The 26,317-nt window shown below is 46.9% G+C and overlaps 1 protein-coding gene across 1 annotated transcript in view; it reads right to left on the bottom strand.

The window, feature by feature from the left end:
- Window positions 1-26,317, bottom strand: part of pcca (propionyl-CoA carboxylase subunit alpha) — a 37,803-nt gene that overhangs the window by 5,389 nt on the left and 6,097 nt on the right. The window contains exons 5-18 of the mRNA XM_004572043.2: window positions 23,711-23,824; window positions 22,707-22,760; window positions 22,498-22,629; window positions 13,504-13,540; window positions 11,409-11,487; window positions 10,324-10,426; window positions 9,416-9,510; window positions 6,536-6,686; window positions 6,102-6,245; window positions 5,678-5,752; window positions 5,527-5,595; window positions 4,009-4,084; window positions 3,713-3,926; window positions 3,186-3,288 (exon numbers count right to left, since the gene is read on the bottom strand). Of these exons, the coding sequence (XP_004572100.1) occupies window positions 3,186-3,288; window positions 3,713-3,926; window positions 4,009-4,084; window positions 5,527-5,595; window positions 5,678-5,752; window positions 6,102-6,245; window positions 6,536-6,686; window positions 9,416-9,510; window positions 10,324-10,426; window positions 11,409-11,487; window positions 13,504-13,540; window positions 22,498-22,629; window positions 22,707-22,760; window positions 23,711-23,824 (1,446 nt within the window). The remainder of the gene's footprint in view (window positions 1-3,185; window positions 3,289-3,712; window positions 3,927-4,008; window positions 4,085-5,526; window positions 5,596-5,677; window positions 5,753-6,101; window positions 6,246-6,535; window positions 6,687-9,415; window positions 9,511-10,323; window positions 10,427-11,408; window positions 11,488-13,503; window positions 13,541-22,497; window positions 22,630-22,706; window positions 22,761-23,710; window positions 23,825-26,317) is intronic.

Here is a 26,317-nt window from a genome sequence, read left to right as displayed (position 1 = left end):
ACCCTCCCGTTGTTGTGCACATTTCAGTGTTCTTTTCTGTAATGCTACCGATCTCCGACTTGTAACCCCATGTGATGTCTGTGTTATGCGTGCAAGGTCGGGGGGGGGGGGGGGGGGGGGGGGGGGGGGGGGTCCCATTGTCACTGCAGGGCAACCTGCTTGTGACAAATAAAGCTTTGATTGATTGATTGATTGAATCCCACTGACACGTCTTCCGAGGAGGAAGCAGAGTCTGGGGATGAGGGGAATGACCCGCCAATTTCCGGGGGCGAGGTCACTGAGGCAGTTAAACAACTCCTTGGTGGCAGAGCCCCTGGTGTTGATGAGGTCCGCCCCGAGTTCCTGAAGGCTCTGGACGTTATAGGGCTGTCCTGGTTGACACGCCTCTGCAATGTTGCGTGGAGATCAGGGGCAGTACCTGTGGACTGGCAGACCGGGGTGGTGGTCCCCATCTTCAAGAAAGGGGACCGGAGGGTGTGTTCCAACTACAGGGGGATCACACTCCTCAGCCTCCCTGGGAAAGTCTATGCCAGGGTGCTGGAAACGAGAGTTCGTCCGCTAGTTGAACCTCGGATACAGGAGGAACAATGCAGTTTTCGTCCTGGTCGCGGAACACTGGACCAGCTCTTTATCCTCTCCAGGATACTTGAGGGTGCATGGGAGTTTGCCCAACCAGTCTACATGTGTTTTGTGGACTTGGAGAAGGCATTCGACCGTGTCCCTCGGGGTGTCCTGTGGGAGGTGTTGCGGGAGTATGGGGTGTCTGGCCCATTGCTACGGGCCATTCGATCCCTATACAACCGTTGCAAGAGCTTGGTTCGCATTGCCGGCAATAAGTCGGACTCGTTCCCGGTGGGTGATGGGCTCCGCCAGGGCTGCCCTTTGTCTCCGGTTCTGTTCATAATTTTTATGGACAGGATTTCTAGGCGCAGCCAAGTGGTGGAGGGCTTTCGCTTTGGTGGCCTCAGAATCTCATCTCTGATTTTTGCAGATGATGTGGTTCTGTTGGCTTCATCGGGTGAGGGCCTCCAGCTCGCACTGGAACGGTTCGCAGCCGAGTGTGAAGCAGCGGGAATGAGGATCAGCACCTCCAAATCTGAGGCCGTGGTTCTCAGCCGGAAAAGGGTGGAGTGCCCACTCAGGGTCGGGGATGAGTTCCTGCCCCAAGTGGAGGAGTTCAAGTATCTCGGGGTCTTGTTCGCGAGTGATGGGAGAAGGGAGCCGGAGATCGACAGACGGATTGGGGCTGCAGCTGCAGTAATGCAGACGCTGCGCCGGTCCGTCGTGGTGAAGAGGGAGCTGAGTGTAAAAGCGAAGCTCTCAATTTACCGGTCGATCTACGTCCCTACCCTCACCCATGGCCACGAGCTGTGGGTAGTGACCGAAAGAACGAGATCGCGGATACAAGCGGCAGAAATGAGCTTCCTCCGAAGGGTGGCTGGCCTCTCCCTTAGAGATAGGGTGAGAAGTTCGGCCATCCGGGAGGGGCTCAGAGTAGAGCAGCTGCTGCTCCACATCGAAAGGAGCCAGCTGAGGTGGTTCGGGCATCTGACAAGGATGCCCCCTGGGCGCCTCCTGGGTGAGGTGTTCCAGGCATGTGCCACCGGGAGGAGGCCCCGGGGCAGACCCATGACACGCTGGAGAGATTATATCTCTCGGCTGGCCTGGGAACGCCTTGGTATTCCCCCGGATAAGCTGGAGGAGGTGGCTGGGGAGAGGGAGGTCTGGGCCTCTTTGCTTAGGCTGCTGCCCCCGCGACCTGGCCTCGGATAAAGTGGATGAAGATGGATGGATGGATGGACGTTCCTTTTTCATAAAGCCTCGTTAGGAGTCACCATGGATCAGGGTCATGTGATCCAGCTCTCAGTAATGCTGCTGTGGGCTCAGACTGGAGGACTTCCCTCCCCAGGTCTATACACACCGCTGCTGCGTGTGATAAATTGTACCCATCAGTTCCCCTCTCAGCCAACCAGTCACAGCAGATGGCAGCTTCTGTCTGAGCTTTTCCTCACCAAGTGCTGTTGATAGTGGACTGTGCGATTTTGGGTTTCCTCTATCACTGCACTTACAGTACAGATGGAGCCTCCTGCCAACTGTTCTGAACTCAAACTGAAAGTGAATGTCTTCAGTGTTCTTTGTACATATTTGTAAGTAAAAAGGTCACACCACACATTATTATTCTTCACAAACAAGAGTCAACAAGTTAGTAAAATTATAAAGGAACAGAAAACAGTGAAAGCTTATAACGTTATATCATCAAGACAGGTATCACCTTTTTACAGAAGGCTAAATCAGGAACTGGAACAGGCCAGACCTGCCCGTCTGTTTAACACTTCTGTGTATGCTCACAATTCACTTCAGTTTTATTTATACAGCACCAAATCACAACAACAGTCACCTCAAGCTGCTTTGTAAGGTAGATCCTACAATAATACATACAAAGAAAAACCCAACAATCATATGACCCCCTATGAGCAGCACTTTGGCGACAGTGAGAAGGAAAAACTCCCTTTTAACAGGAAGAAACCTCCAGCAGAACCAGGCTCAGGGAGGGGCGGGGCCATCTGCTGTGATGGCCATATTCACTACTTACGTTTGTCGTCAAAGGAGCTTGCAAGGAAAGCGTCTGGACTTCTTTAAGTTGCTTGAAGACGTTTCACCTCTCATCCGAGAAGCTTCTTCAGTTCTAAGGTCAGATGGTGGAGAGTCCCAGATATAAACCTAGTGGGAGTTTCCCCCCACAGAGGGACAAAAGGACCCCCTGATGATCCTCTAATCACCTGAGCCAAGGTGGGAAACTGGGTGTGGGTCCCAATCAGCCAGAGTTTCGGGTGTGTTCATTGTGAAACCTGGCCCCACCTTATCATTTGATTTCCTGAGGTCAGATGGCCCAGGATGTGAGTGGGTGTTAAGGCGTCTGGGGAGGAATCTCAAAACTGGATTATAGATGGCAGACAGTTTGTGTCGTAAACCCCGCCTCTGTTCAAAGATGGTCGCTCACAGTGGACGTAGATGGCTTCTTTCACTCCTCTAAAGTGAAAAGAAGTCCAGACGCTTTCCTTGCAAGCTCCTTTGACTACGATGACCTGGATGCCTGAGAACCTTCACAGACATTTAGGTTTGTCCTTTTCTCAGCTTTCTAGTACAGCAAGAATGAACGAGAACAGATGTGCTTTAATACTCACAGTATAAACAGTTCCTGATTTGCTGATTTGCACATCCTGGCGTTCCTCACCCAGCTCCACACACAGCTCCCAGTGGCTGCATTCCACAGGAGTGGAGGCCACCCTGAAATGAACAAACTTTAACCGAGGCCTCATCGCTGCTCCTGAGGTCAGCTAACGCAGTGACCCCATAACTGAGAGATGGGACACAGAATAATGGTTTGGATCTATAGATGTCAGACGTGCTAAAACGAAACTGACAAGTTCATTTTAATAATAATGCCCTTTATTATAAGAACTTTAACTTTAATGTTTAAGACAACAAAATATCATGCAGTATATGAAAATCTGCTGGTGTGTATGAAAGAGATGATGTGGATTGTAGTTTAAAAGTACTGTGAGTGCTCAGTAACAGCTATATAAATGCCAGTCCACTCAGGCTGAACCGTGATCGACTGCACTTTGATTTAGGATACAACTCCAGCCCTATTACTTTCTCCCAAGAATCCCATCACGTAGCACCAAGCAACAAGTACTGCAGCATTCACCTCTGGGTGCTGAGGACCTTTGCTGAACGAAGCTCAGCAGCGATGTAGAGCACTGCTGCTGATGCCAACAGCTCCCTTTTTGCATCTGCCTCTAGCTGATGGCCCTTAAAGCCATCAGGGTAAACCTCTGGGAGGAAGTTGGTGCTGATGTGACCAGAGACAAAGCGAGGATGAGTGATGATTTCTCGCAGGAGAGGAATGTTGTGGGTCACACCTGGAAAGAAAACGATCCAACTTTAGAGAAATAAAACCCAACAAATGTTGTTTTAGTGACAGACTACGAACATGTACTCCACCTCTGATCACATAGTTATCCAGAGCGTCCTCCATCCTACCAAGAGCTTCAGCTCGTGTAGCTCCGTAGGTAATCAGCTACAAATTGATATCAGAGAATATTAATATGTTATTATTGAACCAGTCAAGTCATCAGGAGCTGCTGTGAATCATCACTAACATGGCTAGAGAAACAGAACATCCCATAACTGAGAATGAGCACCTGCACCCTCACAGAGCACACAGGTGAAATTTTCTCACCCGTTTCCTTTTAAACACATGCACTGATTTAATGTAAGGTGTTTAATTCCTGGATACGCGGTGCATGTTGGTATCGTCCTGTCGTATATTAAGTGATGAGCACAATTCCTGTTCAAGGGCTGAGTACTGAGAGCAGAAAAGTGCTGAATAAGAATCTTTACACAAGCAACTACACCACTTTCTATCAAACGTTCACACTTACAGACTCTGATGAACGTGTCAAGAGCAACTCGGGGTTCGGTACCTTGACCGAGGACACTTTGGCAAGCAGGCTGGAGCAGGGATTGAAGCACCGAGCTTCTGATTAGTAGACGACCTGCTCCACAAACACCCCATCTTACCCACTGTGTCCTCAGCCGTACACTAGATTCAACGAGGTGCTGGAAACAATCCTCAGATTTTGGTCCACACTGACACAACAGCATCATGTGAGTCTCCCATTTCACCACATCCGCTGGGCTGAGACCTGATGAGCGTGGAGGTCATCTGAGTGCAGTGAGCTCATCTTCATATTCAAGACACCAGACTGAGATGATCCGAGCTTGGTGACACGATTGCTTCCAGCAGGATAGCTCGCCATCAGAAGATGGTTCACTGTGTTCATGAAGGGATGGACATCGTCAGCAACAACACTCGGGTTGGCGTGGTGTTTAAATGATGCTCGGGTGGTGCTAAGAGGCCCAAAGACTGCCAATAAAATATCCCCCCAGCCTTAAACAAGCTTGGTCACCAGGGAACACTTTTCAGCTTTGTGCAGTTTTGGTGAGCCTGTGCACACTGTAGCCTTAAGTTTCCTGTTCTTAGCTGACAGACACGGCAGGTGGCGTGGTCGTCTGCTGCTGTATCTGCTTCACGGGTCAACATGTTGTGCATTCAGAGATGCTCCTCTACAAACCTTGGTTGCTGTAAGTGACCGACTTCTGTTGCCATCCTGAAAGCTGTCTGACCTCTGGCATCGTGATATCGTGACTCTTACTGAAGGCCTGACTGAGTGCCGTTAACGTGCACGACTGACATCGCTCAACCTTTTCATTTTTATCATTGTATTTATCTTTTTTGGTCAGGATTAAATGTAGAAAACACAGAAACTTGTTTACGGTGACAGAAAGAGGACTTTTACTAGTCTGGCCCACGGCTGTATGTGGCCCACGAGTAAAGGGAGTTTGCGACAGCCGTCTTACCAGCAGTCATCTGTGAAGCAGCGACCTCCTTCAAAGATCTGATACAAATAAACTTTGGAACTGAATGGTTACATTTTGTATCCAATATATATCACTTACCTTAGAGATCATGGGATCATAGTAGATGCTGATGTCACTTCCCTCCTGAATGCCGCTGTCTACACGGACCTGGAGGAAAGCAGAGTGAGCCAGGAAACGACAGCGTCCGGCAGACCGCGTGTTTAAAAAGAAAACTGACTGATCGACTCACTTTGTCAAGGTTGAGTGGCTCCTGGTATTGAGACAGGCGTCCAATGGAAGGAAGACCAAAAGACTTGTAAGGGTCCTACCAGAGGAAACAGGATTTTTGGGTGTTTTTACTTTTATTCGTGTTTCACTCAGAAATGATTCTTGTCGGCGGACAACGAGCAACGACAAGTTTGACTGAATGTAACTAAAATAAAACAAAACAAAGATGCTGTCTTTAAACAAAGGCTTTAAATTATTTTTTAATTATTGCACTGCTTTTATATTTTCTGCAGTCCCAACGTTAGCAAAATAAAGGATCATCTTCATATTTTATGTGCTGTATTTTCAACTATGTTTGCAAAGCTGTGTGGTAAAGTAAACGAGTAAGGTTCATGTGATCTCAGTTACCATTACAGGTGCACACACACACACACACACACACCTACCTCTGCATAGACACGGCACTCAATGGCCCAGCCATTTATTGGGATATCTTCCTGTGTGTGCTGCAGTTGGTAACCCTTGGCAACCCTGATCATCTGCTCCACCAGATCCAAGCCAGTGATACACTCTGTAATTGGATGCTCCACCTGGAGTAAAAATAAGCAGTTTATGAAGTACAGACAGGATTCAGCTCGGGGTCAAACTCTGCCTTATCTCAGTGAGTTTGCTCGAGTGTAGGAACAGCAGGCTTTATTTTTCCCTGTGAGGGCCCACAGACACCCTCTCTAGTTTTCAGAGAAGGGTTCAAACTTTCCTTTTTGATAAAGCATATAGTTAGGGCTGGATCAGGTGACCTGAAGGTGAAGGTCTCCACCTTACAATATAAAGCGCCTTGAGGCAACTGTTTGTCATACATATAAATAAAATGGAACTGAACCTGTAGTCGTGTGTTCATCTCCAGGAAATAGAAGTTCTTCTTAGAATCCACTAGAAACTCCACAGTCCCAGCAGAGGAGTAGTGCACAGCTTTGGCTAGTTGGACTGCTTGCTCACCCATTGCCCGTCGTGTGACTGGGTCCAGGAAAGTACTGCATGGACACGACACAGAAGCTCAAACTCGTTTCACTGAAACAAAAACAAACAGCTCGAGTCTTCCAGCCACCTTTCATTGCAAATTATTGAAGAGCAAAATTAAAAATCTGTGTTTTATTGCTGATTATTTTACACCTGATTGCTGCTTCGCTCCATCGTACAGGCTAAAACAAAACATTTTTTGAGGCATTTCTCTGACATGGACGGCGTTGTGGCAGCTGTGGGAGAGATGAGGACGGAGATAAACTCCGCGAGTCACAGGCTGATCTGTGATTACTTTGGAGGACCACGTTGCTTCCCTGCAAACTAAAGTAAGGGCACAAAACTCTGAGTAAATATGCCAAAGGAACAGCAAATTAGTCGGGGAGGACACAATGAGAAGTCAATATCAAAGAAGAAGAAAAAGAGGAAGGAAGGAAATTAATGATAATTAACGAGATAACCCATCCTGTTAAAATTAAAAACCTTTAAAGACTATGAAAATAAAGCACAACAGATTAGAGCTACAACAACGTTATCATTTTGAATGATTCCACTTTGCTTTGACACTTGATTTAATGCAGAGTTCTGTAACACTCAGTCGTGATTAAAAACAGACCGTGTGTGTGTGTGTGTGTGTGTGTGTGTGTGTGTGTGTGTGTGTGTGTGTGTGTGTGTGTGTGTGTGTGTGTGTGTGTGTAACTAAACCAGACTAATGTGGGCAGGAAAGCAAGAAATCAGGGAAGTAAGAACTCCGCCTGCTAAGTGTTTTCTTAATTTGGCTCTAAATACATTTAAAAATAAAAAACACAAAAACTATCAAACAGTAAGAAATACAACCATGGACATACAAAGACCACAGTGGAGGTCAATAAGCATGCGGACTAAACATTTTTGTAATTATATAGAACTTGATAGCAGCTCCATGTACAGGGGAAGCAGCCCACAGATGCAGCCTCTAAAAAGCTTTGGAAGAAACAAAAGTGGATGTGAAACCAAAGTAGCCTTACAGAAATGTCAAATAATGTCTCAATGACCTTGTAGTACCATATCACCCTATTAGAGCACTTCGCTCTCGCTCTGCAGGCCTACTTGTTGTTCCTAGAGTATTTAAAAGTAGAATGGGAGGCAGAGCCTTCAGTTTTCAGGCCCCTCTTCTGTGGAACCAGCTTCCAGTTTGGATTCAGGAGACAGACACTATCTCTACTTTCAAGATTAGGCTTCAAACTTTCCTTTTGAAAAAGCAGGTGACCCCGAATCCTCTGTTAGCTATGCTGCAATAGGCCTAGGCTGCTGGGGGCTTTCCCATGATGCACTGGGTGTTTGTTCTGTCTTCCTCCCTTAACCTTGCAGCAGATGGCCCCGCCCCTCCCTGAGCCTGGTTCTGCTGCAGGTTTCTTCCTGTTAAAAGGGAGTTTTTCCTTCCCACTGTCACCAAAGTGGTGCTCATAGGGGCTCATATGATTGTTGGGTTTTTCTCTGTATGTGTTATTGTAGGGTCTGCCTTACAATATAAAGCACCTTCAGGCAACTGTTGCTGTGATATGCTGTAATAAAATATAATTGAATTGAAATTAAATAGAGATAAGAACAGGTACAGCAGGCGTGGGAGGATATTCATTTTTATGGAGCCTAGTTTGGCACTAAAGGCAGGTAGACCATCCTGCCAAGTCTTTGTTTGCTTCATACAGCTTTGGTGTATTTTTAGTCATGTTGCCCTCAGGATATTTTAGTGATTTAAAAGGATTTCATAAAGGATTGCACTGTTTATTTTAAACGATATATCATAATATCATCCACGAACAAGCTGCATGATTCTGTTGACTGATTTCTATTCCTGTGATTGAGTTTGTCTAATCCAAGTGGAATCTTTCAGTTAGCGAGCCATTCGTTTTAATCTAGCAGTGAGATTTGTATAAATCGCTTTAATGCACTGAATGGCCTTTTCATTAAATCAAAATCTTCCTAATGTTAAACAGATTATTAACTTTGTCGAATGATTTTTCTGCATCTAAACTGATCCAGGCAGCTGATATTTGATTTCCTTGTATTCTCTGTATTACATGTAATGTGCTCCTCATATTGTCTGTGCCTTACAAACCCCGTTTGATATTATAGAGGTGCATGTGTTATACGCTACACTCAGGATAGTGATTGCTCTATAATTTTGACATATTTCGTGTTTGTCTGTTCTTGGTTTGGGAAGTACAGTAATGACAGCTTCCTTCCAGCAGGGGGAGTACTTTCATTATTTAAATATCTGTGTCCTCCCCTTTCTTAGTTCAGTCATAATTCTAACCGTTAACAGAGTTTCCCAGACCGCTGACATTTAATGACAAGATTTTAATCTCCCCATGTTTCATCTCCATGTTTTACTAATTGACTAATGAGTAAAAACTAATTAAAGCGCTTTGAGTGAGCAGAAAAGCGCCATGTAACAACCAGTTTGTTTACTATTTACTTGCTGTATGTCCATTTGAAGCTGTGGTGGGGCGTGGTCTGCGGTGCCGCTGCAGGGAAGATGGACGCACCTGCACGGCATCTGCAATCACGCCTCGCCGGCACAAAGGCTGTGCTGTCTGTCAGTACATCGTTGTTGTGATGCGAGTCGGGCTGTGAGCTGGAAAGCTGCAGCCGACTGAGTCGATTGTGTGAACAACAACCAAGTCAATAAAGATGTCGTCGGGTCTGTCGTGGGTTCTTTACAGAAACAAATAACTGCGAAGCCCAAAAACGTCTCACTAACCTGGGCGCCTCTTCCACTACCTTCTGGTTCCTCCTCTGGATGGAGCACTCCCTCTCATTGAGCCACAGAGCATTTCCATGTTTATCAGCCAACACCTGAAACAGGTTTTCAAGTCAACACACTATGTGGTTTACACATGTCGCTGAACATGCCTGCATGTTAGAGCATCTGTCACAAAAGTCCAGAAAATTATTCTTTGAAATCTAAAAACTTTATTAAAATAAAAAACACCAAATTCACACTTGGATCCTCAGATGTGAGCTGGTACAGTGATCCTCATGTTTCTCTTCAGGAATGCAAGAAAACCATTCAGCATCTTAGTCAAACAATAATCACGTGTTTTCCTATTTTTCAGGTTTTTGTAAAATGTTAATGATTTTGTTAAATACCAACACTGTTCATTTAGGGCAGCTGTGGCATAAAACCTTTAATTCATTCAATGCATTCCTAAGCGCTGCACACTGGGATCCAATAGTTTGAGCCCACATCAGAACCTGTCACTCAGAGTGGACGGCTGTGACCTACGAACTTTTCAGGCTGGATTCAGCCAAACTCTGCCTCCCGTCTGCAGTCTCAGCAGAGAGGGAGAGTCGTTAGGCTACGCTTCGCTCTGTTCACGGTCTTATTAGTGCAGGCCTGCTGCATGTCTGACTCACAGGAGGCAGTGTGACCTTCTGACTCTTCAAGCTTCTTTGCGTGGTGCATTGTGAGATGGCGTTTTGTGAGAGCTGTTAGGTAACAGCCTCCTCTCGACTCGACTGAACAGACTGTCGTGCAGTTTGTTTCTATTTCAGTGAATCTAGAGCTGAGACGAGGAGTTTAGGAATCAAAGAGTCACCTCCGCTTGCTCTTTTGGCTTTCATGTATCCATCAAAGTTAAAGGAGATCAGTGTAGACAGTCGATATACCTGAATCTCTATATGTCTGGGGTTGTCTATGTATTTCTCAATGAGCAGCCTGTCGTCTCCAAAGCTGGATGCTGCCTCCTGCGATGAGAACCGGAAACCTTCCCTGTTAACAGCACACCCACAGATCACAGCAGTTTTAAAGAGCAAATACAGACTTTCCATTGGTCTACAAGTAACAACAGGAAAACAGTTAAGTAAGTAAATAAGCTTCAGTTTAGAGCACAAGGAGCTGAATGAATAACTTTAGCAACAACAGGTGATTTTGACTAACGTCTGTAAAACACACGGGGACGAAACAAAAAGGAAGACCTGGACTGTTTAATGTCGTATAATATAACTGCTTGTGTTGTTAGGTTATCCAATGAGTTTGTATAGTGTTCTGGAAGAACTTCAGAGCTCACTAATGCCTCTTTTCCACTAGCACCCACTCCATCTGTTCTGGTTGTTTTCCATTACAGTGGAGTACCATTTGCTTGGGGTCATTAAAGCAACGCTGCCAAAACAACAAACATCATGACAATGGGAGACTCCGGCCTGGTACCAGGTACTACCATCTAATGGAAAACCCTACAAACCTGAACTGACCCAAGCAGCTACTAGTGGAAAAGGCCCACACATTTCTGGCCACTAGTTTAACTAGGGGCTGAATCAGTGTTTGGGGCAATAGTATTTTAACTGTGGTATTTGGAGCTACTTAAGATCAAAGAGTTTAACTAATGTGAGCAGAAGACGCTGCACGAGCATCTTCCATAAGCTGCAGACGTACGAGCTAATAGCAGTAGCTTTAGTCCTTATATTTGCAATATAAGACTGTACAGTATTACCTGAGGTAGAGTACTTTAAGTCATTACTACATAAGCAATGCTTGTAATAATAAAAACAATTACTTCTACGTTTTGTTCAACACATAATTGAGTGTGTATTTACTAAAAAATAGTAAATGGCCTGTATCTGTATAGCGCTTTACTTAGTCATTCACCCATTCACACACACACTGGTGATAGCAACACTGTAGCTGCCCTGGGGCGCACTGACAGAGTAGCTGATGGGCTCGTGTATACTGAGCACGTGACCAAGTACAATACCTCGTCTCCTCATCGTTCCAAGCAATCCTCATTCCTTTCCCTCCTCCACCTGCAGAAGCTTTGATCATCACAGGGTAACCTGGCAACAAAACAAAACAACTGCAAAGGTGCATTTTTCACAGTCAGGCAACAGAACAGAATGAAACTTTATTACACAGCTGTGGGTGTTACACAGCTCTTATAGCAGGAGGAATATAGACCTAAAGTAGTGTGTGTGTGTGTGTGTGTGTGTGTAGGGGGGGGGGGGGGGGGGGGGTATGAATGATCCTGGTGAAATATTCAGTGTACAAACAAGATGCAAATGAGTATCAGCAATTACAAACATGTGATATGTCAATTAAACAGGTGATGAGTAAGATTATGTTAAACTGTGTAATAGAGTCTGACAGCTGCTGGTCACAATGTCCTTTGGTAGCGCTCCTTCCTACACTGCGGGTGTAATAGTCCTTCCTACACTGCGGGTGTAAAAGTCCTTCCTACAGTGCGGGTGTAATAGTCCTTCCTACACTGCGGGTGTAAAAGTCCTTCCTACAGTGCGGGTGTAATAGTCCTTCCTACACTGCGGGTGTAAAAGTCCTTCCTACACTGCGGGTGTAATAGTCCTTCCTACACTGCGGGTGTAAAAGTCCTTCCTACAGTGCGGGTGTAATAGTCCTTCCTACAGTGCGGGTGTAAAAGTCCTTCCTACAGTGCGGGTGTAAAAGTCCTTCCTACACTGCGGGTGTAAAAGTCCTTCCTACACTGCGGGTGTAATAGTCCTTCCTACACTGCGGGTGTAAAAGTCCTTCCTACAGTGCGGGTGTAATAGTCCTTCCTGCACTGCGGGTGTAAAAGTCCTTCCTACAGTGCGGGTGTAATAGTCCTTCCTACACTGCGGGTGTAAAAGTCCTTCCTACAGTGCGGGTGTAAAAGTCCTTCCTACAGTGCGGGTGTAATAGTCCTTCCTGCACTGCGGGTGTAATAGTCCTTCCTACACTGCGGGTGTAATAGTCCTTCCTGCACTGCGGGTGTAATAGTCCTTCCTACAGTGCGGGTGTAATAGTCCTTCCTACAGTGCGGGTGTAATAGTCCTTCCTAAACTGCGGGTGTAAAAGTCCTTCCTACAGTGCGGGTGTAATAGTCCTTCCTGCACTGCGGGTGTAATAGTCCTTCCTACACTGCGGGTGTAATAGTCCTTCCTGCACTGCGGGTGTAATAGTCCTTCCTACAGTGCGGGTGTAATAGTCCTTCCTACAGTGCGGGTGTAATAGTCCTTCCTACAGTGCGGGTGTAATAGTCCTTCCTAAACTGCGGGTGTAAAAGTCCTTCCTACAGTGCGGGTGTGATAGTCCTTCCTGCACTGCGGGTGTAAAAGTCCTTCCTACACTGCGGGTGTAAAAGTCCTTCCTGCACTGCGGGTGTAATAGTCCTTCCTGCACTGCGGGTGTAATAGTCCTTCCTACAGTGCGGGTGTAATAGTCCTTCCTACAGTGCGGGTGTAAAAGTCCTTCCTGCACTGCGGGTGTAACAGTCCTTCCTACACTGCGGGTGTAACAGTCCTTCCTACACTGCGGGTGTAATAGTCCTTCCTACACTGCGGGTGTAAAAGTCTGCTGCTGAACGAGCTGCTCAGTGCTCGTACAGTCTCATGCAGGGGTGGGAGGTGTCGTCCTTGATGGATGTCAGCTTAGACATCATCCTCAGCAAAACCCCAGCAGCCTTTTAAGACTGAGGAGTAAAACAGACTCTTTATATTCCCACACTGAGAGTTCTGCTTTCATCTGTTCCATCTCTTCAGATATCGTAAACCTACACAGCGTTTACATCTTTAGCTTCTGTGTTTAGCACATTGAGTTTTCCTACAATGATATTTTCAACATAATAAATGTGTTATCTTTTGGTAACAGCTCCATGAAGATGTGATGATTGACAGCAATTCAACAAAAATAAATAAATACATTTAAAAAATAATCAGAAATAGGAGTAAACAGCTCGAGTGGGCCAGGAACACGTGTGTGGGAGATCATGTCTGCAGTAAACAAACTCACTAAGATTCTTCCTGTCATCACTAAAGTTTACTGTAAACTTTTAGCACACAGAAAAACCGATGACTTACCAATCTGCTGTGCAATCTTCACAGCTTCCTCTGCAGTCTGACACAGGCGAGGAGTAAAACAAAGTATTTAAGGGCAAATGAATATATGGATCCATTACTATTAATACATGCGGTTTGTTCACAGCAGCAATCACCTTCACAGCTGCACTTATTGCAAGAGGTGCAGAACTATTAAAGTGCTGAGCAACAGATCAGCAAAGCAAACTTTGAGAAGTCTGAAGAAATAAATGATTCCTATTTTAACTGAGGCACAGCTGATCAAAGTCTCAGCTCTGTGTTGTGATATTGTAATTTACTAGGTTGTTTTACATGATCTGGCTGCTGTAACCAACTTTTTGAGGATAAATAAATCACATTTCATCTTCACAACAAAGGGAATAATATAATTTTATCATCTGTTTACATCTCCATACACTCCATCATACAGCTCCAACCTCTTCATCAAGTTTGCGGACGACACAACGGTGGTGGGTCTCATTAGCAACAGGGATGAGACCGACTACAGAAGTGAGGTGAGACGCCTGGCCACGTGGTGTGCTGACAACAATCTCACTCTGAATGTGGAGAAGACGAAGGAGATTGTTGTGGACTTCAGGAGAATGCACACCCAACATGCTCCTCTTGTGGCGGACCACCAGGTGGCTCCACTCACACACAAGTTGAAAGGAAGTGTGGGGGTGGAGATTTTGGCGCTGACTATATGTGAAGTTCTGTCAGTTAATAAAGTTGTTGGAGTGAGACACTGAGACCTCTCCTGTCGTTGTTACATACCTCCACATTGGTGACCCCTGTAGTGAACATGCTAAGGCTCGACGACGAAGCCAGCTCTGGCCTGGAAGCATCGGCGGCCGCCGGACCTTCACCTCCGCCGATGGCTGCGTTTGCTGTGGCGCTTAAATTGCCGGATTTTTGGCTTCACGATCCTCCTTCATGGTTCATGCACGTAGAAGCTCAGTTTGCTCTTCGTGGAGTTTCAGCCGACGACACTAAATACCACCATGTGGTGGCCTCACTTGACCCGCTGTCAACCCGCCGTGTGATGACTCTCCTCCGGGATCCCCCAGCCCAGGGCAAGTACGCCGCCCTCAAGGGGCTGCTGCTGCGGCGTTACTCCCTCTCTGATGCTGAGCGGGCCGAGAAACTCCTTTCCATCGCGGGCCTGGGCGACGGCACCGCCCTCGAGCTCATGGAGAGCATGCTGTCCTTGCTGGGCGCGGAGGACGGAGGATTTCTCTTCACCCACCTCTTTCTTCGACAGCTGCCGGCTCCAGTGCGCGCTGGCCTTGCTAACTCCCCGCTATTGGCCACGAAGGATTACCGCTCCCTTGCGGAAGAGGCGGATTGCATCCTCCTGGCTACCAGGACTTTCGGCGTCCAGACGGTTATTCAGGACCCACCAGCGTTTTCCCCCTCCCCCTCACCGATGCTCCACGGGCCCTCCGACTCGTCCACTGTGGCCGGAATCGCTGCACGGCGGCACCGCGGAAAGGGGCTTTGTTTTTATCACCAGCGTTTTGGAGCGAAGGCACGGCGCTGCCTCCCGCCTTGCAGTTTCCAGACCCAGGGAAACGGGCATGTCAGCGCTCTGTAGCAGCCGCGACCGCTGGCAACAAGGAAAGGCTGCTTTTCTTAGAGGACTCACGCTCGGGGAGGCGTTTCCTGGTGGACTCCGGCTCACAGAAGAGCCTTCTTCCCCCGGCTGGCTCGGACAGGCTAGCTGAGGGTTGCGGGCCATTGCTAACAGCGGCTAATGGCTCTCCCATCAAAACCTTCGGTGAAAGGTTGGTGACTGTTTGCTTTCACGACCGTGACTTTCAGTGGAACTTTGTTGTTGCTGCTAGCTCTGTGCCTATAATAGGCGCTGATTTTCTTTGTGCTCACGGACTACTGGTTGATGTGGCTAACAGACGTTTAATTGATGCTGTGTCCTTTTCCTCATTACCCTGTTTGACTCGGGGTGCTCAGCCCGTGGTGCATGCTAACTCAGTAGATTCGGGTGACGTTTTTCAGTGTTTGCTTTCTGAGTTTCCCTCACTCACTGTCCCCACTTTCTCGAGCACGGTGACGAAGCATGGGGTAGAGCATTACACAACTACAGTAGGGCCCCCGGTGTTCGCGCGCGCACGCGCGCCGCCTCGACCCCGCCAAACTGGCTGTCGCTAGGGAAGAATTTGCCACCATGGAGCGTCTGGGCATCGTGCAGCGTTCGAACAGTGCCTGGGCTTCTCCGTTACACATGGTGCCTAAATCTGATGGTCGGTGGCGACCTTGTGGGGATTTCCGCCGTCTTAATAATGTCACAGAGAACGATCGTTATCCCATTCCCCACATCCAAGATTTTTCCGCCCATCTTGCGGGGACCTCGGTTTTTTCTAAGATCGATTTGGTACGGGGATATCACCAGGTTCCCGTGCGCGCGGAGGATGTCCCCAAAACCGCCGTAATTACACCTTTCGGCCTTTTCGAGTTTCTGCGCATGCCGTTTGGCCTGAAAGGTGCCGCCCAAACCTTCCAGCGGTTGATGGACTCGGTCTTGCGCGGGCTGCCCTTTGTTTTTGTATATCTTGATGATATACTGGTGGCCAGCAGCTCGAAGGAGCAGTACATGTTCCATCTGCGTCAGGTTTTTCAGCGTTTGGCGGAGCATGGACTGATTATTAATCCGTCTAAATGCCAGTTTGGGTTGCCCGTTCTCGATTTCCTTGGGCACCGTGTTTCCGCCGAGGGCGCGGTTCCGTTGCCTGACAAAGTCCGAGCTGTTTCGGAATTTCCGCGTCCCACGACTGTTAAGGCACTGCAGGAATTTTTGGGATGGTGAATTTTTACAACCGTTTTCTCCCCAGAGCGGCACATCTGCTGAAGCCCCTTTATGGGGCGTTAAAGGGTAAAAAAGCTAATGACCCCGTTGACTGGTTTCCGGACAGCATCCAAGCGTTTTCTGATGCTAAGTCAGCGTTAGCTAATGCTGCCCTTCTGGCCCACCCATCCCCCTCAGCGCCGATTGCGTTGACCACTGATGCGTCGGACATAGCGGTGGGTGCGGTGCTGGAACAGCGAATCTCGGGTGTCTGGCAACCGCTCGCCTTTTTCAGCCGTACGCTACGTGACAGCGAACGCAATTACAGCGTTTTTGACAGGGAGCTACTGGCGCTCCACCTGGCGTCTCGTCATTTCCGGTTTTTTCTCGAGGGTCGTCACTTTACCGCATACGTGGACCACAAACCCTTGACGTTTGCCATGTCCAAGGTTTCCGATCCATGGAGTGCACGCCAGCAGCGCCAGTTGGCAGCCATTTCTGAGTTTACCACGGACATTCGGCACGTGGCTGGTAAATCCAATCATGTGGCTGACTGTTTGTCCCGTGCGCTGGTTTCTCCCGTCTTTCTCGGCATAGACTACTCCGCCATGGCTGCCGATCAGAGCGGTGACCCTGACATCCTCGCGCTTAAATCCACCCAGACGGGCCTCATACTGGAGGACAGACCCGTGCAGGACGGTGGTCCCCTCCTCGTCTGTGATGTTTCCACCGGCCGCCCTCGCCCTGTGGTTCCCGCTTCCTGGCGTCGTCAAGTTTTTGACTCGGTACATGCTCTCTCTCATCCAGGGGTCCGGGCCTCTGTTAAACTGGTCAGCTCTAAATTTGTTTGGCCAGGCCTTCGCAAATCTGTTAAGGAATGGGCGTCGGCGTGCATTCCCTGCCAGCGCGCGAAGGTTCATAAACACACCAAGGCGCCCCTGGAGCCGTTCTTCATACCCGGCAAACGTTTCGATCATGTGCATGTCGATCTGGTGGGTCCCTTGCCGCAGTCACAAGGTTTTACGCACCTTTTGACTGTTGTTGACCGGACCACCAGGTGGCCGGAGGCGGTCCCCCTGGCGTCCACTACCGCAGCAGTGGTGGCCAAGGCGTTTTTGTCGACCTGGGTCTCGCGTTTCGGCCCACCCGCGGACATTACGTCAGACAGAGGCCCCCAGTTCATTTCAGAGCTTTGGTCGGCCATGGCTGATGGACTGGGGGCTAAAGTCCACCGCACAACCGCATACAACCCGCAGGCTAATGGGATGTGTGAACGGTTCCACCGGTCGCTGAAGGCTGCCTTTCGCGCCTCCTTAAAGGATGGCAATTGGGTTGACCGCCTCCCGTGGGTTTTGCTTGGGCTGCGCTCTGCGGTTAAGGAGGATCTCGGCGCTTCCCCAGCTGAGCTAGTGTTTGGTCAGCCCCTCCGCGTGCCTGGAGAATTCTTGCCTGAAAATCCTCCTCCCTGCTTCGATCCATCGGTGCTCTCTCTCACCCCGCTTTTGCACTCGCTTCGGGTTCCTGGTCCGGTGCACCATTGCGTGCCTGACACCTTTGTTCCAAAGACTTTAGAGACTGCTAAGTTTGTTTTTGTCAGGCACGATGCCCACAGGACACCGCTGCGGCCGCTGTATGACGGCCCGTTCAGGGTTATTGAACCGGGCCAGAAACATTTTGTTTTGGATTTTGGGGGTCGAAGGGAGACTGTGTGTGTTGACAGACTTAAACCAGCACATGTTCTTCCGGACAGTGATGTAGTGCCGGCCCAGGCCCCTCGCCGTGGCCGACCTCCTGCGCTGGGGTTGACAGTCTCTGGTTTTCCCCCCCAGGACTACCCCCGGACCACCAACGTTTGAGCCTCCTCCTGCCTTTCCTGCTCGCCTTCACCAGCCTCGTTCACAGGATGGACCTTCCTCTGCCTGTTCTCTCCCTCCCAGGTTCAGTCGTGCGGGTCGTTTGCTTAGACCCAGGGTCCTGGACTGAATGGAGACCTGACTGTGTGTTCAAGGGGGGGTATGTGTGGCGGACCACCAGGTGGCTCCACTCACACACAAGTTGAAAGGAAGTGTGGGGGTGGAGATTTTGGCGCTGACTATATGTGAAGTTCTGTCAGTTAATAAAGTTGTTGGAGTGAGACCCTGAGACCTCTCCTGTCGTTGTTACATACCTCCACACTCTGACCATTGACGGAGCGTCTGTGGAGAGAGTGAGCAGCACCAAGTTCTTGGGTGTGCACATCACAGAGGATCTCTCCTGGACGTACAACACCACAGCACTGGCCAAGAAATCACAGCAGCGTCTCTTCTTTCTCTGCAAACTAAGAAGAGCAGGAGCACCAGCCCCCATCATGTACACTTTCTACAGAGGCACCATCGAGAGCATCCTGTCGAGCTGCATCACTGTGTGGTTTGGAGCCTGCAATGCGTCCTGTCATAGAACCCTCCAACGCATAGTGAGAGCTGCAGAGAGGATCATTGGTGTCTCTCTCCCCTCCCTCCAGGACATTTACAGCACCCGTCTCACTAAAAAAGCCCTTTGCATAGTGGCTGATCCCACGCACCCAATGCAAAGCTTCTTCAAGCTGCTGCCGTCGGGGAGGAGACTGCGGAGTCTCCAGGCCAGGACCAGCAGGCTGAAGGACAGCTTCATCCATCAGGCTGTCAGGAAGCTTAACTCCCTCCCGATTCTGCCCCCTCTCCCCTCTCTCCTCCACGGTCTCACTGAACTCTGTCACACACACTCACACACACACATTCTCTGACTCACTCACTGGCCTGCACCAGTTACCAGTCACTTTGTGGAGCATTGGACTGCCATTACCTCATAAGACTTTGTTGTTACACTATCTCTTACCGTACACTACTAAATCTCCATTTGCACTATTTGCCTACTTGCACTACTCTGCCTGGTTTACGCTCAATGTCACTTACCCATTATATTGTATAGCTTTCTTGTTATATGTAAAATTGTATTTATTTAAATTTTTACTTTTTAATTATTTTACTTGCATTTTTAATCACTTTTATATTTAAATATATTTAAATGTTCATTTGCTATTTATCTAGGGATTGAGAGTAACGCAATTTCTATTCTCTGTATGTCCTGTACATGTGGCAGAATCGACAAATAAAGTTGACTTTGACTTTGGAAAAAAAAATAAAAAAAAAATAAAAAAAAAATCCTGTTCAGAACTTTAAAGCTTAAAGCGTGGAATTAAAAATTCAAAGACAAAATCTTTAAATTCCAAAAATGAGGTTTTGCCAACTTGAATTCCTCCCTCAGCCTGAACATGAAGGTTCGTAACACCTCTATGAGAATCACAATGGACTGCACACGTCACACTAAAGTGAATGCAGAGGAGAAGGAGCAGTATTAAGCCAAGCGTTGAAACATTAAGAGGTTAGAGTGATGTGCAAGGAGACTTTCTGAAGAAGCTTCGCTGATCAAACGCAATTTTTAGCTGTTTTTTTTTAGAACTACGTGACTTTAAAATGTAACACCGTCGTGGTTTTAATTGTTAAAATGGTTAAACAAAATTGAATCGTATTACAGCACAGCAAAATAATTGCACGATTTTTTTAAATGACAAGAAAAATATGCCATAAATATTAACATTTGAACATTTGCTATAGATGCAAAAATCCAGTTTAGCTTATGTGAGTGAAGTTGGCCCCCACCTTCTTCAAATCCAACAAAAGTGGTATCAAACGTTTGTGCTGCAAAAAGTTTCGTTTGTGCTGCCTTTGTTTTAAAGATATTAATGAAAAGGTAAAGGTCAAAAGGTCAACCAGCCCCCCCACATTGCCCAAATCAAACAAAATTGATGTCAAATGTTTGTGCTGCAAAAATTTTTGTTTGTGCTGCTAACATTTTAAAAATTTTAATAAAATAACGTCTTGATGCGTGCTTAATCATCCAGGTAAGTAAATCCCAAAAGGTTGATTATGTTCATCTGGAGAAACGTTTCGTCATCATCCAGGTGACTTCTTCAGTCTCAGCTGACTGCAGGTTTCCCCAACCTTATTAACAGTACATTTGCATAGTGAAGGAAACTAGCACCACTGAATGAACAATGTGCTGGGGGCTTAGTTTCATGATTGTTAGTATGCAAATTCTTATGACCATTGATCAATGACAACTAATCAAAGCCTACTGATCAATGGCCATGAGTCCCATTCACAGAAAGTGGGAAAGGCTACAATCACAGCATTGTAAGCCAAGCGTTGAAACATTAAGACGTACCCTTGGGCCCCCCTTCTCGATTCAGAAATGGTCAGCATCCTGACAGCCCGATGGAAGAAGCCGTCTCTCAGTCTGCTGGTTCTGGCCCGGAGGCTCTTCAGTATCCTTCCTGATGGTAGCAAACTGAAGACACTGCTGAAGGGATGAGTGGAGTCACCTGTAATGGAGAGGACCTTCCAGATGAGGCAGGTGCAGCTGCTCTCACTACCCGTTGTCATTTTGTCCTGCAGAACCCAGTGCAGGAGTCATACCACACAGTGATGCAGCTGGTGAGGATACTCTCAACTGTGCCTCTGTAGAAGGTGCTCATAATGGGGGTTGAATCTCTTGTGCTTCTCAGTTTGCAGAGGAAGTAGAGTCGCTGTTGGTCTTCTCCACATTCAGGGACAGGTTGTTGTTGCTGTACCACTCTGGCAGATGGTTAACTTCACCCCTGTAGTAGATCTCGTCGTGGGTCAGCAGAGTGAAGAGAAGGGAGCTCAACACACATCCTTGGGGAGCCCCCGTATTCTGTGCTCTTGGGCTGGAGGTGTTGCTGTCGACCCGTACTGTCTGCTGTCTTCCTGTCAAGAAATCTAGCAGCCCGTTATACAGCAAGGTGCTGATCACAGCAGATCCAGATTGTGAATGAGTTGCTGGGGAATGATGATGCTGAAGGCTGAACTGAAGTCTATGAACAGCACTCTGACATATGAGTCTCTAGTGTTCAGATGTGTGAGGGCTGAGTGAGGGGCAGTTGATTCCATCATCACTTGAGCGTTTTCACGAAAGCGATAATTTGATTTGATGCATGACTAACCGTTCAAAGCACTTCATAATGATGGAGGTGAGTTTGACAGGACGCTGGTCCTTAAAGCAGGAGGTAGATGACTTCTTGGGTACAGTAATGATGTTGGAGGCTTTGAGGCATGTGGGAACGGCGGTACTGATTTTGGCAAGGGATCTCCACACACTGTCTGGGGCGATCGTGGCTCAAGAGTTGGGAGTTCGCCTTGTAATTGGAAGGTTGCCGGTTCGAGCCCCGGCTTGGACAGTCTCGGTCGTTGTGTCCTTGGGCAAGACGCTTCATCCGTTGCCTACTGGTGGTGGTCAGAGGGCCCGGTGGCGCCAGTGTCCGGCAGCCTCGCCTCTGTCAGTGCGCCCCAGGGTGACTGTGGCTACAATGTAGCTGCCATCACCAGTGTGTGGATGACTGGATGTGTAAAGCGCTATACAGATACAGGCCATTTACGATTTGATCCTGTGATCTCTTATGAACGACCTCCAACGCTTCCGTGACTGGGATGTAACATCTCTCACTGTACATGTACTGTTTATAAAATTAGGGAAACATAACCTGCATTTGCAGGACAAATGTTTGACATCAATTTTGTTCGATTTGAAGAAGGTAGGGGGCCAACTTCACTCACATGTGTTTATAAGGTTGGAAACCTGCAGTCAGCTGAGACTGAAGAAGTCACCTGGATGATGACGAAACGTTTCTCCAACTGAAAATGTCCAGATGAACAGAATCAACCTTTTGGGATTGACTTACCTGGATGATTAAGCACGCATCAAGACGTTATTTTATTAAACATTTTAAAATGTTAGCAGCACAAATATTTTTGCAGCACAAACCAGCACAAACGTTTGACATCAATTTTGTTTGATTTGGGTAATGTGGGGGGGCTGGTTGACCTCTGATGACCTCTAGAAATTTTTATTAATATCTTTAAAATGATATTAGCACAAACGAAACTTTTTGCAGCACAAACGTAGCACAAACTTTTGATACCACTTTGTTGGATTTGAAGAAGGTGGGGGCCAACTTCACTCACATGTTTAGCTTTAACCTATTAATTGGAAAAAAAATATTAGTGAAAAACAAAAACCATGACACAGCCGATGAACAGCCCTCAGACTTGATCTAGCAAACGCCTTCGCGTTTCCATGCATTGCCGTTTTGATGGCCCTACCTTGACAACGCCATCGAATCCTGGGATAGTGTTGACTTTGGCAGCCTTTGCAATTAGCTTGCTTTCAATTTTATCCCCCATCGCCTGGATAGCATGGGTGTCTGGGCCAATGAATGCCACACCTTCTGCTGCCTGGCAACAAGACAAAGTACCATGAGACTCCTAACAGACTTTGTGCTGAGAGAGAAGTAATTCACTGCATAACTCACCAGTCGTTTTGCAAACTCTTTATTTTCAGACAGAAACCCATAACCAGGATGAACCTTAGAGAGGAGAAAAAAGTCACACTTTCAAACCCAAATATACTTTAAAGGGGGTTTGGAAGAAAACTCCTTTCATGCAAAAAACAATTGCTTAATTGTACTTATGAATTAAAAGCTGTTGACATCAAAAAGAGTCACAACAGTATTACTGCATCTGACCTAGAAGGAGACTCTAGCAGAACTGTCAATACAAGTCTGAATGCATGTTAACGGCCTGGACACTCCTGGCTGTAGGACTCCAATGTAAATAGGTATACATCATGCACTTTGTCCCCTTTCAGCCACTGAACAGGTGGCTGTAGCTCAGGAGGCATAGCAGCTCATCTAATAATCAGAAGGTGGTTCAGAGCAAGACACTGAACCTTAGTTTCTCTCTGATGTGTTCAACAGAGTGTGAATGTTAGATAAAAAGCACTTTGATAAACTCACCCACTGTACTTTGCATTGTTTTATAAAACATACATTACAAGCCTGTCCCTTTTATTTTGGAGGCAACAACTTAAAACAAATTACACTCATACATGTGTGTAAGCAACTACATCATCAACATAAAAGCCTCTCTGCAGCCCCACTGTAACATGACGGAGGACACTGCAGGAAATCTGAGCTTCAACTGAAAAACAAAATGACTCTTTGGAATACAGAAAAGCATCATCTTCATCTTAACATGAAGACAGAAGTCGATTCGGACCCAGAGTTACCCCCCTCTGCCTCCTAGTAGATGCACCTGTCGTATGAATTTCAAAATTTTACATCACCTTGTTCTTAAGGTATTCCATTCACAAGATTTTCAGAAAACCTGACCTCTGACCTCTAACCTTAAGGATGCAGTCACTGAGAATCAAACTCCTATAAGATTGTCAGTAGATGCACCTGTGGCATCAGGTTCTCGGGTCATCGACTTGGGCTAAATACACAAAATGAATATGCAAGTCATGTCATTCACTTACAGCTTGTGCTCCAGTCACTCTGATGGCATCCATAATGGCATCCATGTTCAAGTAGCTTTTACTGGTGGGGGCGGAGCCAACACAGACCGCCTCATCAGCCATCTTTACATGAACCTAGATCCATACAGAGCAGAACATTAACATCCACAGCAGGAGGTAAACCGAGGCTCACTGTGCGGCTAAAACGTCAACAACAGTTTTCACTGCACAGTAATCTACTCATATACCCATTCTTTGATTAAAGATTTTATTCCAGATGATGTGCTTTAAAGTCACTAAAACGGTAAAACAAAAAAGTGAAAAATGAATGCAAAGGTCATATAGAACCTAGGCACACATGTTGGGCTCGCTTTCACACCATACTTGTAAAAGAGTTACAGAGAATCATTTGTTTGAAGCAGCGGAGGCCTCTGTGACTTTTTGCACTGTTTTTAAGGGTGATCTGAAAAGATCTGAGCTCACGCTTCCTGAAGTGCCACTCTGTTTTTGTTTGAGTTTAAGTGCACTTTTTGTATAATGTGCACACGGTGTTGTTCCATGGCATTGCAAGAGAACATGCTCTACCAACGTCCCACAAACAAAGCACCAACAAACATCGTTTAAAGCTCTCCTGCTGCTCACAAAGGATCTTTTTGAGCCAAATGTTGATTACCATTCAAAGTTTACACTAAAAAGGTGATAAACCTTTAAGGCAGTAGTTAGGGCTGCCACAAACGATTATTTTGATAGTGGACTAGTCACCGATTATTTTTGCGATTAGTCGACTAATCAGATCATCATCCACTGGACGTACAGGTACAGCTTATTGCACCAGCAGCATCTGCTCTTATATAACTATCATTAGCTTACAGCGTTAAGTGTTTAAGGTGCTAACTAAAAGTAAAGACAAGTTGATGGTTTATTAAATTTTAATGAAATCTGCAGATTGTTTCGGTGAGTTTAATAAACTCCTTGCTATCTAAAATATAACAGGACACCGGAGTATATTCTCCAGCATCTCACACTTCTGATAATCAGCTGTCTGCTTGACGTTTATTCAGCTGTGTAAAAACTATAACTTTAATCTCAGCCAAACCGATTTACTCAGGAACAAATAAAATACTGAAAAAAGCCAAACAATAACATTTTTAAGTTATCTAAGTGACTTATATATCATGTTTAACCTGAGTAGTGAAAGAGGGCGGTGGGTTTGAAAACGATTTGCCGGGAGTCTGGTGTTCTCATGGCTCTAGTGAGTAGTGATGGGTCGTTCGCGAACGAAATGGCTCTTAGAGCAGACTCTTTGAAGTGAATGAGGCGAGCCAGCTCCTTATTGGGAGCCGTGAGGTTTGTTTTTGTTTTTTCACCCTCTCTCACCCTCTCTCTCGCCCTTTTTTCCGCTAAACTCCACACACGCGGCCTGTACTTTGCGCTGGGCAGAGGGGGGGAGGGGCGTTAGTTACACTCGCAGTAGCACAGGAACAGAGCCAGAGAGAAAAAGAGCAAGGGACAACAACGTCACATTAGAAAGGTATAGTAATCATCCACTATTTTCAGTTGCGGATGATAAAGGATTCAGAAATCATGCAGGCCCATATGACAGAGAATGTGCATCTTCTTTTTGGTTTTAATATTTTAATTTATATTTAATTGTGTTGTGGTTTGCAGTGTTTTGTGTTGTTTCACGTTAAATTTGTTTAAAAGGAAAAAGCTGAAAATTTAAATAGTTAAAAGTTTAAAATGTAAATAGTTTTTTTTGTATTATATGATTTATTTATTACATTTTATTTGGAGTGAATAAATAAAGTATATTTATGGTGGCCCTTAGAGACAAAGCACGTACAAACCCCAAAACACGTAAAAACTCAGAAGCACGTACAAAAGACAACAGAAGTGCTCCAGGATGCTAGGTCGCAGTGTTGAGCTTTTGTTACCTAGTGGCTACACAAGCCAGGAAGTATCAACAACCGGATTTGGTGTGTGGTAGTAAGATCTTCAACGCACACCTCCAGCCAAATGGTGGACACCAGAGGTGAAGGGAGCCACCAGGCTGAAGAAGGAGTCCTATCGGGCTTGGTTAGCCTGTGGGACTCTGGAGGCAGCCGACAGGTATCGACAGGTCAAGCGTAATGCGGCTCGGGCAGTGGCTGAAGCAAAAACTCGGGTGTGGGAGGAGTTCGGAGAGGCCATGGAAAAAGACTTTCGGACTGCCTCGAAGAGATTCTGGCAAACCGTCAGACGTCTCAGGAGGGGAAAGCGGTGCTCTACCTGCACTGTGTATAGTGCTGGCGGAGCGCTGCTGATGTCGACTGAGAAAATTGTCGGGCGGTGGAAGGAATACTTCGAGGACCTCCTTAATCCCACTGACACGTCTTCCGAGGAGGAAGCAGAGTCTGGGGATGAGGGGAATGACCCGCCAATTTCCGGGGGCGAGGTCACTGAGGCAGTTAAACAACTCCTTGGTGGCAGAGCCCCTGGTGTTGATGAGGTCCGCCCCGAGTTCCTGAAGGCTCTGGACGTTGTAGGGCTGTCCTGGTTGACACGCCTCTGCAATGTTGCGTGGAGGTCAGGGGCAGTACCTGTGGACTGGCAGACCGGGGTGGTGGTCCCCATCTTTAAGAAGGGGGA

Source organism: Maylandia zebra, linkage group LG13 (assembly GCF_041146795.1).
Source record: "Maylandia zebra isolate NMK-2024a linkage group LG13, Mzebra_GT3a, whole genome shotgun sequence".
Lineage (NCBI taxonomy): Eukaryota > Metazoa > Chordata > Actinopteri > Cichliformes > Cichlidae > Maylandia > Maylandia zebra.
Note: the sequence above shows the minus strand (reverse complement) of the source record. Positions and strands in the feature narration are given on the sequence as shown.